The following is a 14,422-nucleotide window of genomic DNA, read 5'->3' as shown; positions in this document are numbered from 1 at the left end:
ATCCACCAACTCCATGTGGGAAGGTAAAGCAAATTGTGCAAAATGAATGTGCTGCTTTCTCTTGTGAGTGTGCCAGTGGGCTGGAAAACTGCCTGTTAGCAGACGAACAGGCTCTCTCGGCAGTATGATAAAATACCAGATTGGCCTGCAGTTCAGGACTGTAGAGGGAGCTTCCATCCTCCAGCTTTGAAAAATGAAAATCAAAGAAGGGAAGCGGCTTTCAAAAATGTTTAGTTTTTACATCATTATTAATTTTTAAGTAAAAGTACTGTAAAACAAAGACGGCAGAAGAGGACAAGATGAATATGAAAAGTGAGTGGTTCTCGCGTGCATTAGGTATTTTGTCACATTTCATGTTGCTCATAAAAATATCATTGGTGCAGTAGGAGAACAACTGATTTGCCCAGAAGACCACAAAAATAAATAAATACATGAAGTGTGATTCACAGCTTCAGCAACTGCTGCTGAACACATTCAAAAATTAGCACACAACCTTGTGTAATAGGGTTTTAATGCCCTTGACCGTAACACCATTGACTAAGAAGTGATTGCACTTTGGTTAGTTTCCTTTGAATTCCTTCAACTGGAAAAGCAGCTGTCTAAAGAAAGAAAAGTTAAATGCTGCTTCTATAGGATGCCTTCTAGATAAGTATTAGCATTGTTGGTTATTTTTGTTTTGTTAAATTTGTAAAAATTGTATATACTGGCATTTGATTTCTGTAGCAACTCCTGACAGTGCTGGTATATTGATCACAATAAAATTAGATTGATTCATAAAGATTAAGGGACAGAGTTTCAAAGGGATGGAGCTGCACAAACTGGATTGGCCCTTTGTAAATCTATGGTGTTTGAGTGACTGCATTTACCCACCTGACTCTATTAGATAGGTGTATTTAGCCATTCTTTTTAAAATGCTGGTCCCAGAGTGAGAGGTTAAGTGAAAAAAAGTTAGGTGACTTAACACTAATTTTCAGTTTTAGCTTGGTTATAGGGATTGCTGGCTTAAATATAGCCATTGTTGTATTCTGCCCTTCCTTTAAATCTGATGTCTTAACAAAAAGGGCCCTTCTGGACATTTCCCATTCTTTCTTCCAGTTACCATTCTCATATAAATGATTCTTGTAACAGTTACCCAACCCTACTCTTAGCTTCCGGCACCTCTTAGCCTGGCATCCAGTGGTTTTCTGCTGCTTGGTATTATTAGAACTACATTGGACACCAGGCTGGTAGATGGTAAGCTATCAACTTAGTTGGCTGTGAGAGCTTTGGGGGAAAGTACAAAGTGTGAGGGTAGGGGGGGGGGTCTCAAGAAACAGTTGGTCTTTTTGTTGTATCGGTGAGTGAGTGGAAGGAGTAGGTATTGGGTGACATTTCTTGGGGGTGGGGGGCACTTTTGGTATAAGATATTTTGGAAGGAACGGTAACTTTGGCTTGGTGGCTTTGGAGGCAGAGGTAGGTCCTTCAAAGGAGAATGGTTAGCACTTTTTTCAATGCTGTCTGGCTACGTTTAGCTCCAGAGTCTAAGTGGCTTAAATCTAGGTCATCTAAATTTAAATCTTTTTCATCCGAAACCTAGCCGCCTAGGTCAGGAGCTCAGCATCCCTTTGAAAGTTGACCTGTTACCAGTATATTTATTTAACTGTTATACCCTGGCTCTGTTTTTACGATTGTAATTCAAATGGATAAACTTGGGCATAATATTTAAACTGAATCCTCACAAATTTAAAGCCAAAACAATATTACTAATATTTCATGGGCTATGAATAAGTTAACGAAACCATTCAGGAATGTGAGTCTTAAAGAGGCTGGTGTTTATCCTTTGGTGAGTACAAGATATTAAACAGTATTTGACTCATGGGCACAGCATGTGCTGACTGTTTAGGACATTAACATCCAATAAATGGTATGTCTATGGGAGATTATTACAATTTAAAGTACCATTCATTTATTCTGGGGAACAAATTCCCTGTTGATTTTCAAATATAATTTTGATAGAATTTGTTTGGGTTTTGTTTTCCTTGGCTTGTGGACTTTGGGTTTTCTATGGCTTGTGGATTTTCCCCAGCATGTTGGTTTTCTAGGGCTTATGGGTTTTCCCCGGCTTGTTGGTTTTCTAGGGCTTATGGGTTTTCCCCGGCTTGTGAATTGTGGGTTTTCCTTGCTTGTGGATTGTGGGTTTTCAAAAAGAAGCAGTTAGCATGAATAATATGAGACTTAATAGGAGTAATGTTGTAAGTGAGTGCATGTGTAACTAGCACGCACACACACACACACACGCACGCACGCACGCACACACACACACACACTTCCTTGTGAGAATACAGACAAGTTTTCAAACCAAGAATATATATATAAATTTATGCTTGCTGTTATATTCCGGGTTATTTTATACCTGTGCAAACATTTTCAGAGATATGCACATAAATGCAAATCTCAACCCCGTGCCCGCATATGTCTCAGTTGGGGTAAAGTTATGCATGTAGAGGCTGTAGGTGTGTAACTTTATGCGCATGCCAGATGTTAAATTTTATAAATGTCTATTTTCTTGCTTAAAGCATTGCTCTCTATGCAGAAATGTCTTTTAAAACTGTCCTGTAAGCCAGTGAAAAGGGAACATTTCTGGAAGATTAATACAGATCACTGGAGTGAAACAAAACAGTCTTACAAGTGTTGATCGTTACTGGGGCCAGTCCAGTGGCTCTGTGGTAAATGTGTGCCTTGTCATGTGGAGGACTTGGGTATTATTTCCCATGTCAGGTTTTCTATTTCCTAGTCGGGCTGGGGAGGCTGCAAGGGTAGTATTCATTCCCCTTGAGGGGCTAGGGAGTCTTAGCTATATATAGCTTGAGTAAAACCTAGCAGCTAGAGTTAGGGTTGAACTTGGATGAATTTTGGAAGGAATTGACGTTTGTAGTCCTTAGCCAAGGACTGTTACAGCAATCGCTGGGCTAATCGTAGTGGGATGAGGATTTAAAATAGAAAGGGGAAAAGAAAACCATCGTGACTAAAGGCTCATGGCACCAGATCTTACCAGATCTTTCCAAATGAGGTATAAGTATAAAACACTAGGAGAAAACCACTAGTCCCCCCCAAAAACGTTTTCATTTCTCTCTTTCTCTTTTATTTATTTATTTTTGTATGCTGAAAGAAATTAATTTGTGAAACTGTAACCTAATGTAATATTGCTGTAGTTTAATTCATAGCAGAGTCTGAATTTCCCAATTAACACTCGCTGTTTCTGAATTCATGGTTTTAATTTACATTTTCTTCCATTGTAGTGGCTTTTCATGGTCTCCCGTTGAAAATCAAGAAAGAACCACATAGCCCTTGTACAGAACTCAGCTCTGCTTGCAGTCAAGAACAGCCATTCAAGTTCAGCTATGGGGAAAAGTGCCTGTACAATGTCAGGTAAGATAGCAAGCATCATGTTTCTGGCCCATGTAAATAAGCACTACCGATTAACAAAACTATCACATGGTTTAGTAAGAGTTGCATCTTCCATCGATATAACTTACAGATTCTTTAATATCGTACTGCCTGTAATGTATTAGTATCTGACTTCTTTGGTATGTTGGGTGGCATGTCGGTTGTCACAGTTTGATAAATGATTTATTTTGTGTTGGAAGCAGTAGCAACCATATCCTTTACAGAATATAAGCATTCCTGGGAAAGGCACATCCTGGGGGTATATGTTTAACTGCCTAGAACATTGGAGGACCAAAGAGGGGGAAAGACAGGGATATGGGCAGGGGTAGGAGCTCAGTGTTGGTGTAGTTTTAGAACCTTAGGTTAGTATTTCAAATAACTTTGAGTTTGAAGGTGGTGCAAAAAGCCAATTAATTTTTTTTTTACATCTGTAGTACTTAATTGTGATGTATTTGTGTATTTTATAAAATACACGAATACATGCATTCACACTGACTTCAGAGCAGGTTGAAATGCGTGCGTTGGTATTTGCGCTGTTGAGGCTGGATCTGGATGGCACATAGGAACCTATGTTGCTTTTGCAAAATAGGCTTCAGTTAGGTGCCTTTTTGAACTTTACACATTAGTGTCCAGTTACAAAATCAGGTGTAAGTATCTAAAATACACACTTAAATTGCAACTCTGCCTCTTTTACTGCACCCAAACTACACCCCTGGGAATTCGTATATGAAGACCACATAGAAATTGGAGCAATCATGCGGTACCCCTACTTTTTACATGTGCACTCAGCCAATTTCCATATGTAAAACATGCTTTGCATGTGGAAAATGGTTTATAAAATTACCCCCTATAAGTGCAATTCTGTAAACAAGGCGCTCACCTATATGTACACATTATAAATGTAAATGTTCAGAATAATGGCGTTAAGCTGTGGATATGTATACGTATGTTTGTAACAAAATTCTGCCTAAGTGCTAAACTGTAAATACCCACTTAACTTACATAGCACTTAATTGCAAGAGGGCGTACCCAGGGGTGGATGTAGGCGGGGCTTCCACTTACACATGTAACTTACAGAATACTGTAGGTTACATGTGTCCCCGGCGCATTATGACATCTGCACTTATGCCAGCTCTTGGCTGGTGTAAGTGTGGATGCCTAGATGTTAGGTGCACTGATACCGAGTAACGCTGGTATTCTGTAATGGGACCTAAGTGCCTTGGTTCTGTTATAGACTAAGCTCATGCTCATGGCCTCAGGGTGCCTAATGGAGGCACGCATTAATAGAATTGTCCCTTATGGACTAGATTCTATATATCGTGCCTAAAAAAATCATGAACCACTTGCCACTTGGCCATTTCAAGGGGGGGGGGGGGGGGGTGGAGCGCCTAAACAAAATTGTGAACCACTTGCCACTTGGCCATTTCAGGGAGGGGGGGAGCACTTGCCACCACCCATTGAGGTGACGGTAGGGGCTCCTGCGCTAATACGGCAGTAACCGGTCAGTGCTCGGCACTGCCCAGTTACCGCTGGGTAAACACCAGTGCAGCAAAAATAAAAAATATTTTTGTAGCGCTGGAAATGCTACGTGCTGGGGGTGGGAACTACCGCCAGGCTGCTGTGGTTGTTCTGGATTAGCAAGCGTAAAAGACCCCCAGTGTGAGCAGAGCCATGAAGTACATGCCTAGTTTATAAAATCCTCATCTTTGCGAGAACAGGTGTAAATGTATGCAAGTGTATTTTAGACCTGATTTCTTCAGGTTTTGTAGGGCTATATTTCCTACTACTACTACTATAAATCATTTGTATAGTGCTACCAGTCGTACGCAACGCTTCACAATTTAACATGAAGAAAGACAGTCCCTGCTCAAAAGAGCTTACATACACGTTTATGTTGGGTTTTATAAAAGCCACAAATTAGGCTCCTCCTTCCTTTCTAGGTAATCTTTAATAAAATTCCCATGCAGAAGATAATGCACACTTTACTAATTTAAATGATCTTGTCTGTCATGTTCCACAAGGTTTCAACTTATTACCGGTGCTATTTAAAACATTTGTTTATGCATCTTTCAGGTAGTATTATATGAGAACTCAGCAAGATATTGTTGCCCCTGTGTGGATGATATTCAGTTAGTGTTCTCTGTGCAATATGGTTTGGACTCTGCAGTTGACCAGATTAATGGAGGCTTAAAGGTTAAATCTAATTGGCTGTTAAATAATAGATTGGTTGAATTCCAATAAGATGGAAATTTTAAGAATTACAGAAAAGATCCTGTTCCTTTAGTGCTACATTTAAACTCCAGTTATTCTGTGCCCCTTCACTGAGAGATCTTGGAGTCCAAGTTGATGTAAGGGCCCATGTTGCATTAACTACCGGAAATTCTCTTGGAAAATTGAGGCAATATGTAACAGTTGTTTGGTGGTGATAATTTATTCAAAATGAGAATTATAGCTTAGTTAGACTATGGCAATGGTCTCTATTTGGGTCGTCTTGCTTAAATTTATGAGATCACGTCAGATGATTCAAAATATGAAGGCTAGAGTTATTTGAGGCTGCCCAAGGAAGATCAGTGCCAGTCCATTGCTTAAAATACTGCTCTGGGTTTCTCATTGTTATCAGCTTTATTGTTTAACATTATTGTACAACGTAAAACAAATACAAAAGTTTATAAGTGAAATAAATCCCTTTCTCCCAGCAAAAACTATGTTATAAAAGAACATGCATGTGCTAAGGGAGAGCAGATAAATCTTGTCTTATCTTTCCAATCACAACATAATCTCAAATACTTCATAACAAAATTTCTGCAGTAACCACTGAGCTCAAACTTGCAAAAATTTGAGAATATCAGACATAAACAATAGAGGTTTAACCCATCTTAATAAACTACAAACTCAGGTTGCCTTTCTTCAAAAAACCCATGACTATAGCAGAGTATCTTAGGCTGAAAGCAGGCTGGGTGGATCAGGTGCTCTTCTCTACATACACGAAAGCTAAGCAGGGTGGAACTATTTTGATAGCTAGAGTCACAACATACTCTTTCAGATCCAGAGGGTAGATATTTAATTGTGGGAGGGGAATTGAAGGGTATCATTGTTGCTCTTGCCAATGTGCATGCCCCCTCAGATTACTCCCCTACCTTCCTCCTTAAGTTTTTTTTTTTAAGATTTTGAAATTGCATACCAAGGCTTCCATTTATTTAGGTGGTGACTTTGCTATTACAACACTTGATAGAACAGCCAATTTTCATGGATGCACCTTGGGTTTACATTCACTAGCTGCACACTTGAAGGATGTTGGTCTTCATGACCTGTGGCACATTACTCATCCGCATGGTAGAGAATATACTTTTTTTTCCCTGTAGCTCATCAGTTGTATTGGAAAACAGATTATTTATTCCTTTCCAGAGATCCCCTGGGCCTGGCTGCATGTGCAGTATAGATTCTATTAATGTTCCTGACTATGCTGTGGTTAGTTTTCAATTAGATAACCCAGGTGCTATTAAGACTACAGAGAAGTGTTCTTTTAGTAGATGTTTGTTAAATAATCCTCAATTCATGGAAGCATTGACTAAAGCATAGGTGGAATTTGCATTTGATAAGGAAGTACAGTCTTTGATAGTTTGGAAGGCAGTAAAACGCTTCAAATGCATCAAGTTTTAAGAAGCAGAGATCTGCTAAGCTTGCAAATTTAAATATATACTTTAAGAAAATAAATGCAGTTGTTGGACGATGAGAAAAATCACTGCTTTATCAGTTAAGATGAAATATTTAAATTGAACTGAAAGAACCTGTTAAGACCCTGCCAGTAAATTGATTAAGTTGCTATTTTGGCAATGAAAGAAAATGAAAATGAAGAAATGGATAGATAAGATTATAGATGTATAAATCTCAGGAGATTGCCAATGTGTTTGCTTTAGCTGTGTTTGTTTGTTTATTTAAAATGCAATATTGCCCTTAAGGTTTACAATTCAATACAATAAACAAATATTAAAAATACCTAAAAAGAACTCCATAGTGCGATAGGAAAGACCTATACACATTCATACAGACAACTTTCACTCCAGTTATAAAATCATACGTTTTATATTTCACAGAAATACTAATATACTCTTTCATGAAAATTACAATCCATATTAAAAGCTTCTTTAAAAAGACAATGTCTCCAATAAGATTTTAAACTTCCTAAAATTTTCCTCTTGGCAAACTTAATTTGGAAGTTGATTCCATTGCAAAGGAGCTAGATAAAAGCTTGAGACCTGGTGGAATTTAACCTTGCTGTTCACGAAGGAGGAACTACTTGTCTATGATATTCTAAAGATCTTCAAACCCGCAAGGGAGTATGCACAATTGTTAATGAATTTAGATACCCTGGCGGTAATATGCCTTATGAGTTAAAGTTAATACTTTACATTTTGTTTTATATATAATCGGTAACCAATGATATTTCCAGGAAAGCGGCATTATGTGAACAAATTTCCTAATAGCCTAGGGCAGGGGTAGGCAACTCCGGTCTTCGAGAGCCGCAGGCAGGTCGGGTTTTCAAGATATCCACAATGAATATGCAGGAGATAGATTTGCATACCATGGAGGCAGTGCTTGCAAATCTATCTCCTGCATATTCATTGTGGATATCCTGAAAACCTGACCTGCCTGCGGCTCTCGAGGACTGGAGTTGCCTACCCATGGCCTAGGGGCCCTGTTGACTAAGTCGCGCTGTAGGCACACTTCTGTTTTTAGCATATATTCCTATGGTTGTGTCTAGCATTAATGCGTGCTATTTTTTAGCTCATGATAAAAATGCTAGCGCACCTTAGTAAACAAGCCCTAAGTGCAGTACTCTGCAACATTTGAAGATGCCTAATGTTAGCATATGTATTAGTAGAGTCATGTTAAAATAGGTGGGCGAGCAAATTTTGCTAGGGCCAATGCATATGAAAGCTTTCTGACCATCTAATCCTCACTGGTCTCCAGAGTATACTTACAAATTCCGTATCCCCACAGTCAACTATGGCTTCCAGATGATCTGAAAGCAAGTCTGACGTTTGCTGAGATCCAAGAAAAAAAAGAAATACCAGCTTTGTGTATGTAGCTGCGAATGTGGTGGGTAAAACCGAGCTGGAAAAATCACTAGTACGCTATAGTTGTATGTGAAATGAGAGTAATAAGAATAATAAACACTGACTTAGCTCCTGCTGCTGCATGCTGTAAACTCCGGCTGCACCCAAAAGAATTAAATGTTTAGTTTAGCACAAGGAGTGGAGTAGGCCTCACCGCACCTCCATTGATCCAGCAGCCAGAAATGCTTTGGGCTTCGAACAGAAATAGTTGCTGCTCAAATATAGCAAAGTTATATAGCAAACGTACAAATTTGAAGAACCCTGGCTGACATTAAAGACTTTACAAGTCAAACCACAGTTCCACAGCACGTGCAGATTGCATGCACATCTTCTGTTCTCACCAGGCAGAGAAGACAGCAACTATCACAAAATCAGCGGAGAGTCGCAAATGCAGCAAAAATCAAAGATAAAGACCATCATTGGCACATGTTTATAATCTATACTATGTTTTTAGCAATTGTCTGCGACTGATGTGAGCTGCTGGCTCAAATTTTTAGAACAATAAGCTTATGGGCTTTAGTGTTTGGCCTGCTTGGTGTCCTTTGCTTTCTTTAGGAGTTTTTCTTTTTATTGCCTTTTCTTCTAGTTAATCCTCTGAATTTTCTGAGGTTCGCCTAGTATTGAGGGGCTGAGGGATGTAAGAGATTACTATTTGTCTTTAATTTCTAAGATATTGATTTTGATATTGTCCTCTTATAATATTCTGTTTATACTCATCTCTGTTTTCTGTATCAAGTATTGCTTATTTGAATATATCATTTAAAAATTGTGTAGAAATAAAAAAGGAAGAAGAATAAACTTTTGACCTTTTTCACAGTGCCTATGATCAAAAACCACAAGTGGGAATGAAGCCCTCCAACCCACCAACGCCATCAAGCACTCCAGTGTCACCACTGCACCATGTGTCACCGAACCCTGCTCAGACTCCAAAATCTGATAGGGCTTTCCCTACTCATCTCCCTCCTTCTCAACCCATCCCAGACAACAGTTACTCCATGGACCATAGGTAAGAAAGTGGCAGATGGTCTATGTGTTAAAACATTCTTCTTTTTTCCCCCCCTTTTTTGGTTTGGAGATGCTGCCTGATCCTTTGAGATTCCAGCTCAACTAAAGCCAACCTCTGTTGGACCATAGTGCCATGAGATTTCCATTGCAATTGCTCATGTTTTTTTTTTTTTTTTTGATCCCCTTCCACCTCTTCCTACCCCATTACATGGGCAGCCCCTAAGTAGGGTCCTCAAACAGCATCTTCTTCTGGAACCTATACAGCATGAATACTGACTTTGGCTACTAGGTTTGTGGAATTTTTACATTTAAGTTTGCCAACCACCAGTCAAAGGGCAAGCAAGTTGATATGATGACTCAGCAGCTGTGTAGACCCAGAATAAGGGAATGCTTTTTTACGTCCTTAATCTCACTTTATTCAATAACACAGCTCAGTGTAATATGCAGTAAAGTTTTCTACAACCCTGCTGACTATATATAACCCGTGCGCTTTGTAGCAGTTTTCAAAACAAAAGTATGAACATATTTTTTCTTTGGAAACTGCCTCAGGTGAGAGTACCTTTAACATGTGCCTGCTTTTTTCATGAAGGTTTATTTTTCATGTAGTCTGGAATTGCAGACTTTTGTTTAGTAAGATGGGGAAGGGTTTGCAGTTAGTGTGCAATAACTTCAAAACCTCTGTGTTAACTGTTTGGAGTGCTCCCAGCATTTTTGAGAAGTCTCCAGTGAGTTAACAGAGAAAATATAGGTTATAGTGGTTTAACTCCAGAGGTGTAGCTAACTGCTTAGTCATTTCCGCTTTGTCCACATTTAATGTGGAGTATTCCATTCCTTAAAATGCTAGTTTCCACATTAGCTGCTTCAGGCAATACCAGTTCACACATAGAGGGTCTTTTACTAAGCCGCGGTAGCGTTTATAGCTTGTGGTAGAGACACACTTAGGAATATAATGGGCATTTTAGTATTTATCACCAGCTGATTTCTACCGTGGGCTAAAAATGCTACCACGGCTTAGTAAAAGATCCCCATAGTAACTTAAAACACGTTATCAACCAAAGTAGCTTAGGGGCCATTTTACAAAGGCACATAAGGGCCTATGCATGTGCAGCATGCGTCAAATCTGCATTACTGCCCAGCTAGTGTGTGCGCATGTGACAGTAATTCCGAGTTTGGCGTGCGCTGAAAACACGGTAGAAAATAATTTTCTACCACGGGGACGTTCCCAGCAGTAATCGGCAGTTAGTGCTGTGGACGGTTACCACTAAGTGAATGGATGACATTAAGGGCTCAGACTGTAAATAGACACGCACTGGTTTTAATTTTGCCACAAGTCCATTCCCCCCCCCCTTTTTTTTTCCCGAAATGCGCTGGAGAAATAGTCCAGCGCACATCCAATCCATAAGGAACATAAAAAAACATAAGAATAGCCATACTGGATGAGACCAATGGTCTATCTAGCCCAGTATCCTGCTTTCAACAGTGGCCAATCCAGGTCAAAAGTACCTGACAGACATCCAATTAGTAGCACCATTCCATGCTACCAATCCTGGGGCAAGCAGTGGCTTCCCCTGTGTCCATCTCAGTAACAGACTGTGGACTTTTCCTCCAGGAACTTGTCCAAACCTTTTTGAATCCCAGATACGCTAACCGCTGTTACCACATCCTCCAGCATCGAGTAACAGAGCTTAACTATTCTCTGAGTGAAAAAATATTTCCTCCTATTTGCTTTAAAACTATTGCCATGTAATTTCAGTGAGTGTCCCCTAGCTTTTGTACTTTTTGAAAGAGTAAAAAATTGATTCACTTTTACCTGTTCTACACCACTCAAGATTTTGTAGACCTCAATCAACTGTTTATTCATGTTTGTATTTATTCAGATTTGATATACTGCTGTTACTTCAAACAAGGTCAGCTGTCTGTAAAGAACACGCCATGCAGCTTTTCTCAGTTCATCCTAGCATCTTTGTAATGAATGTAGGCCCTTTGTTTATAGAATAGTGCCTAAGTGCTGTTCTGTGCGTAACTACAAATTAGTGCCAATTAGCACCAAGTAACACTACTTAAGGGCTATTATTGGCTCTTAATGCCAATTGGTGCCTAATCATAAGAACATAAGAGTAGCCGTACTGGGTCAGACCAATGGTCCATCTAGCCCAGTATCCTATTTTCCAAACAGTGGCCAAGCCAGGTCACAAGTACGTGGCAGAAACCCAAATCGTGGCAACGTTCCATACTACAAATCCCAGGGCACGCAGTTGCTTCCCCATGTCTGTCTCAATAGCAGACTATAGACGTTTCCTCTATAGTCTGCTGTTTGTCAACTCACTTAAAAAGGCCCAAATTGGACTACTGTAAATAGCAGCAGAGCAGCTATAAATAATGACCATTAGTTTCTAAAAAACAAAAACAACTGCAGCACAGCAATAAAAACTATATTATGTATTTTTTAAATAGATAAGTTTTTAGTTTCTGCATGAAAGGGAGTATATACTAATCTCTCTTAAATCCATAGGAAGAGCAGACCACATCTGTACCACCTGATGATAACCTGTACTATTAATTCTCTTTTATACCGGACACCTATTGGAGAAGGAAAGAAAATTAATTGTGATTCTACATCCCGAGTAAAATATAGGGCCCTGTTTACTAAGCCGCACTAGAGTCACATTAGTGTTCTTAGCGCACGCTAACTGTATAGGTGTCCACAATATTCCTATGGGTGCCTACACAGCACACACAAATTTAGTGCACACGCTATAGACGCTAGCGCACCGTAGTAAACAGGACCCGTATTCTATAACAGGCTTATCAAATATCTGAGCTTGTTCCCTCAAAAATTTTAAAAAGTTTAAAAGCAACCCGAGCCTTGACAAGGCAACTGATGAGCTGTATCAAGGAAGTTGTCCCCTCGTCAAATTCCGACAAGCGAAAAATCAGTTGACCTGAATAAATAGCTTTTGAATTCCACCATTGTCATAGACTAATCTACTGCAGTTGTCTTTCGTGATAACAACAAATATTTAATTAAAGGCATGCCTGGCATGTTCAGTCAGTTGAGACTGACTGATAGGATGTATTTTTTTGATTTGAGTGTATTTTTTACACTCACAAGAGAGTGTAGGGAGAATTATAGACTAGTTGTTGTGCTGAGTCTTGTCACCATGTCTTGTCATGACATCAACTGAGCTTTCCATTTTACCTCCCAGATTTCGCCGCCAACTCTCTGATCCATGCAATTCCTTCCCACCCTTGCCCACCATACCGAGGGAAGGACGTCCGATGTACCAACGCCAGATGTCTGAGCCAAACATTCCGTTTCCACCGCAAGGTTTTAAACAGGAGTACCACGATCCAGTTTATGAACACAGCACTATGGTTGGAAATGTAGCCAATCAAAATTTCCCCCCTCCACTAATGATTAAACAGGAACCAAGAGATTTTGCTTATGACTCAGGTAAGTAAGACTTTACTCTGTATGTTTAAAGAGTAAATGATACAGTGGAGCCCTTTTGTTAAATTGCGGTAGGTTCTTAATACCTGGTATAGTACAGCTAATGCAGAGACGCTTTAACTGCTTTTGTGATAAAAATGCCATTAGTGCATAGCAAGTTGTGCGTTAATGACATATTTTGTTAGGGAGTGTTACAAGGAGGAGCATGGGCAGTAGGTATCAACAAGAATTATTTATAATGGGGCCAATATTCAGACCACGGAAGGTAGTCTGGCTAACTCCCACGATCGGTGGCGAACCCAGAAATTCAGTGCCGGGGCTATATCCGAAAACCAGTATTGAATTTCTGGGGTTTTTTAGCTGCTAAAAACATAGGGGCCCTTTTACTAAGGCGCATAGGCGTCTATGCGGGTACAACACGCGTCAAAATTAGAACTACTGCCCAGCTACCGCGTGCCCCGGGCGGTAATTCTAATTTTGATGCACGTCCAAAACATGCAGCAGAAAATAATTTCTATTTTCTACCGCGTGGCACTAGCCAGGCGGTAATCGCCAGTGTATGTGTGCTGGCGATTACCGCCTGGTTAACGCGTGAGACCTTACTGCTAAGTCAGTAGGTGGTGGTAAGGTCTCAGGCCCAAAATGGGCCGTGCTGATTTTTATTTTGACACACATCCTTTTTTAGCCAAAAAAAAAAAAAAGTCCTTTTTTGCAGGTGCACTGAAAAATGGACCTGCACGCGTCCAATACACGTGCCTACACCAGCGCAGGCCATTTTTCAGCGTGCTTTAGTAAAAGGGCACCATAGCTGGTTAAGCCGATATTCATTGGCTGACCAGCTAAGTTATAGTGGCCAAAGATAGACCTGTTATTTACGTGGGTCTGTCTGGCCGCTAAACTTAGCTGGTCAGCCAGTACTAACTGGCTATGTTGGTGACATAGCCGGTGACCATACTAGCTGCTAAATGGTAATATTCAACTGTTGTGCGAACATCTCGGGGTCATGCCCATAATATGGCATGCAAATGTCAGTGACCTTTACAGAATTCGGGGGTAAGTGCCTCTTTGGTAACAGCGCACTGGTTCCACATGCTACCGGCAACATTACATATGACCAGAAAGATCAAATACTGGGAACTTCCCTACTTGCCACCTTTTAAAATCCCACATTACAGTGCATTAAGCCCAAAACTTGCCACGAATAGCCCCAATATATTAAGGCAGAGTTCTTCTCTAATGTGATCTCAATTCAAAGAATGTTTTAGGAAGAATTATTTCAGCCATTAAATTCATTCTTTGCCTGTTGGGCATACAGCGTTGGTTCATTTAGCCACTTAGATAAAATCTAATAGTTGGTTTGCCACTTGGAATTATAGACCTGGGCATGGCATACAAAATATTGTTCCCTTCTAGTTCTCACTTT

At 40.0% G+C, this 14,422-nt stretch overlaps 1 protein-coding gene across 7 annotated transcripts in view; it reads left to right on the top strand.

The window, feature by feature from the left end:
- Nucleotides 1-14,422, top strand: part of ETV1 (ETS variant transcription factor 1) — a 210,364-nt gene that overhangs the window by 108,346 nt on the left and 87,596 nt on the right. For all 7 annotated transcript variants that reach the window (XM_030201254.1, XM_030201263.1, XM_030201247.1 and 4 more), the window contains 3 exons: nucleotides 3,279-3,408; nucleotides 9,361-9,549; nucleotides 12,755-13,002. In XM_030201254.1, coding sequence (XP_030057114.1) covers nucleotides 3,279-3,408; nucleotides 9,361-9,549; nucleotides 12,755-13,002 — 567 coding nt within the window. The remainder of the gene's footprint in view (nucleotides 1-3,278; nucleotides 3,409-9,360; nucleotides 9,550-12,754; nucleotides 13,003-14,422) is intronic.

The sequence above is a fragment of the Microcaecilia unicolor genome, chromosome 1 (genome assembly GCF_901765095.1).
Source record: "Microcaecilia unicolor chromosome 1, aMicUni1.1, whole genome shotgun sequence".
Lineage (NCBI taxonomy): Eukaryota > Metazoa > Chordata > Amphibia > Gymnophiona > Siphonopidae > Microcaecilia > Microcaecilia unicolor.
Note: the sequence above shows the minus strand (reverse complement) of the source record. Positions and strands in the feature narration are given on the sequence as shown.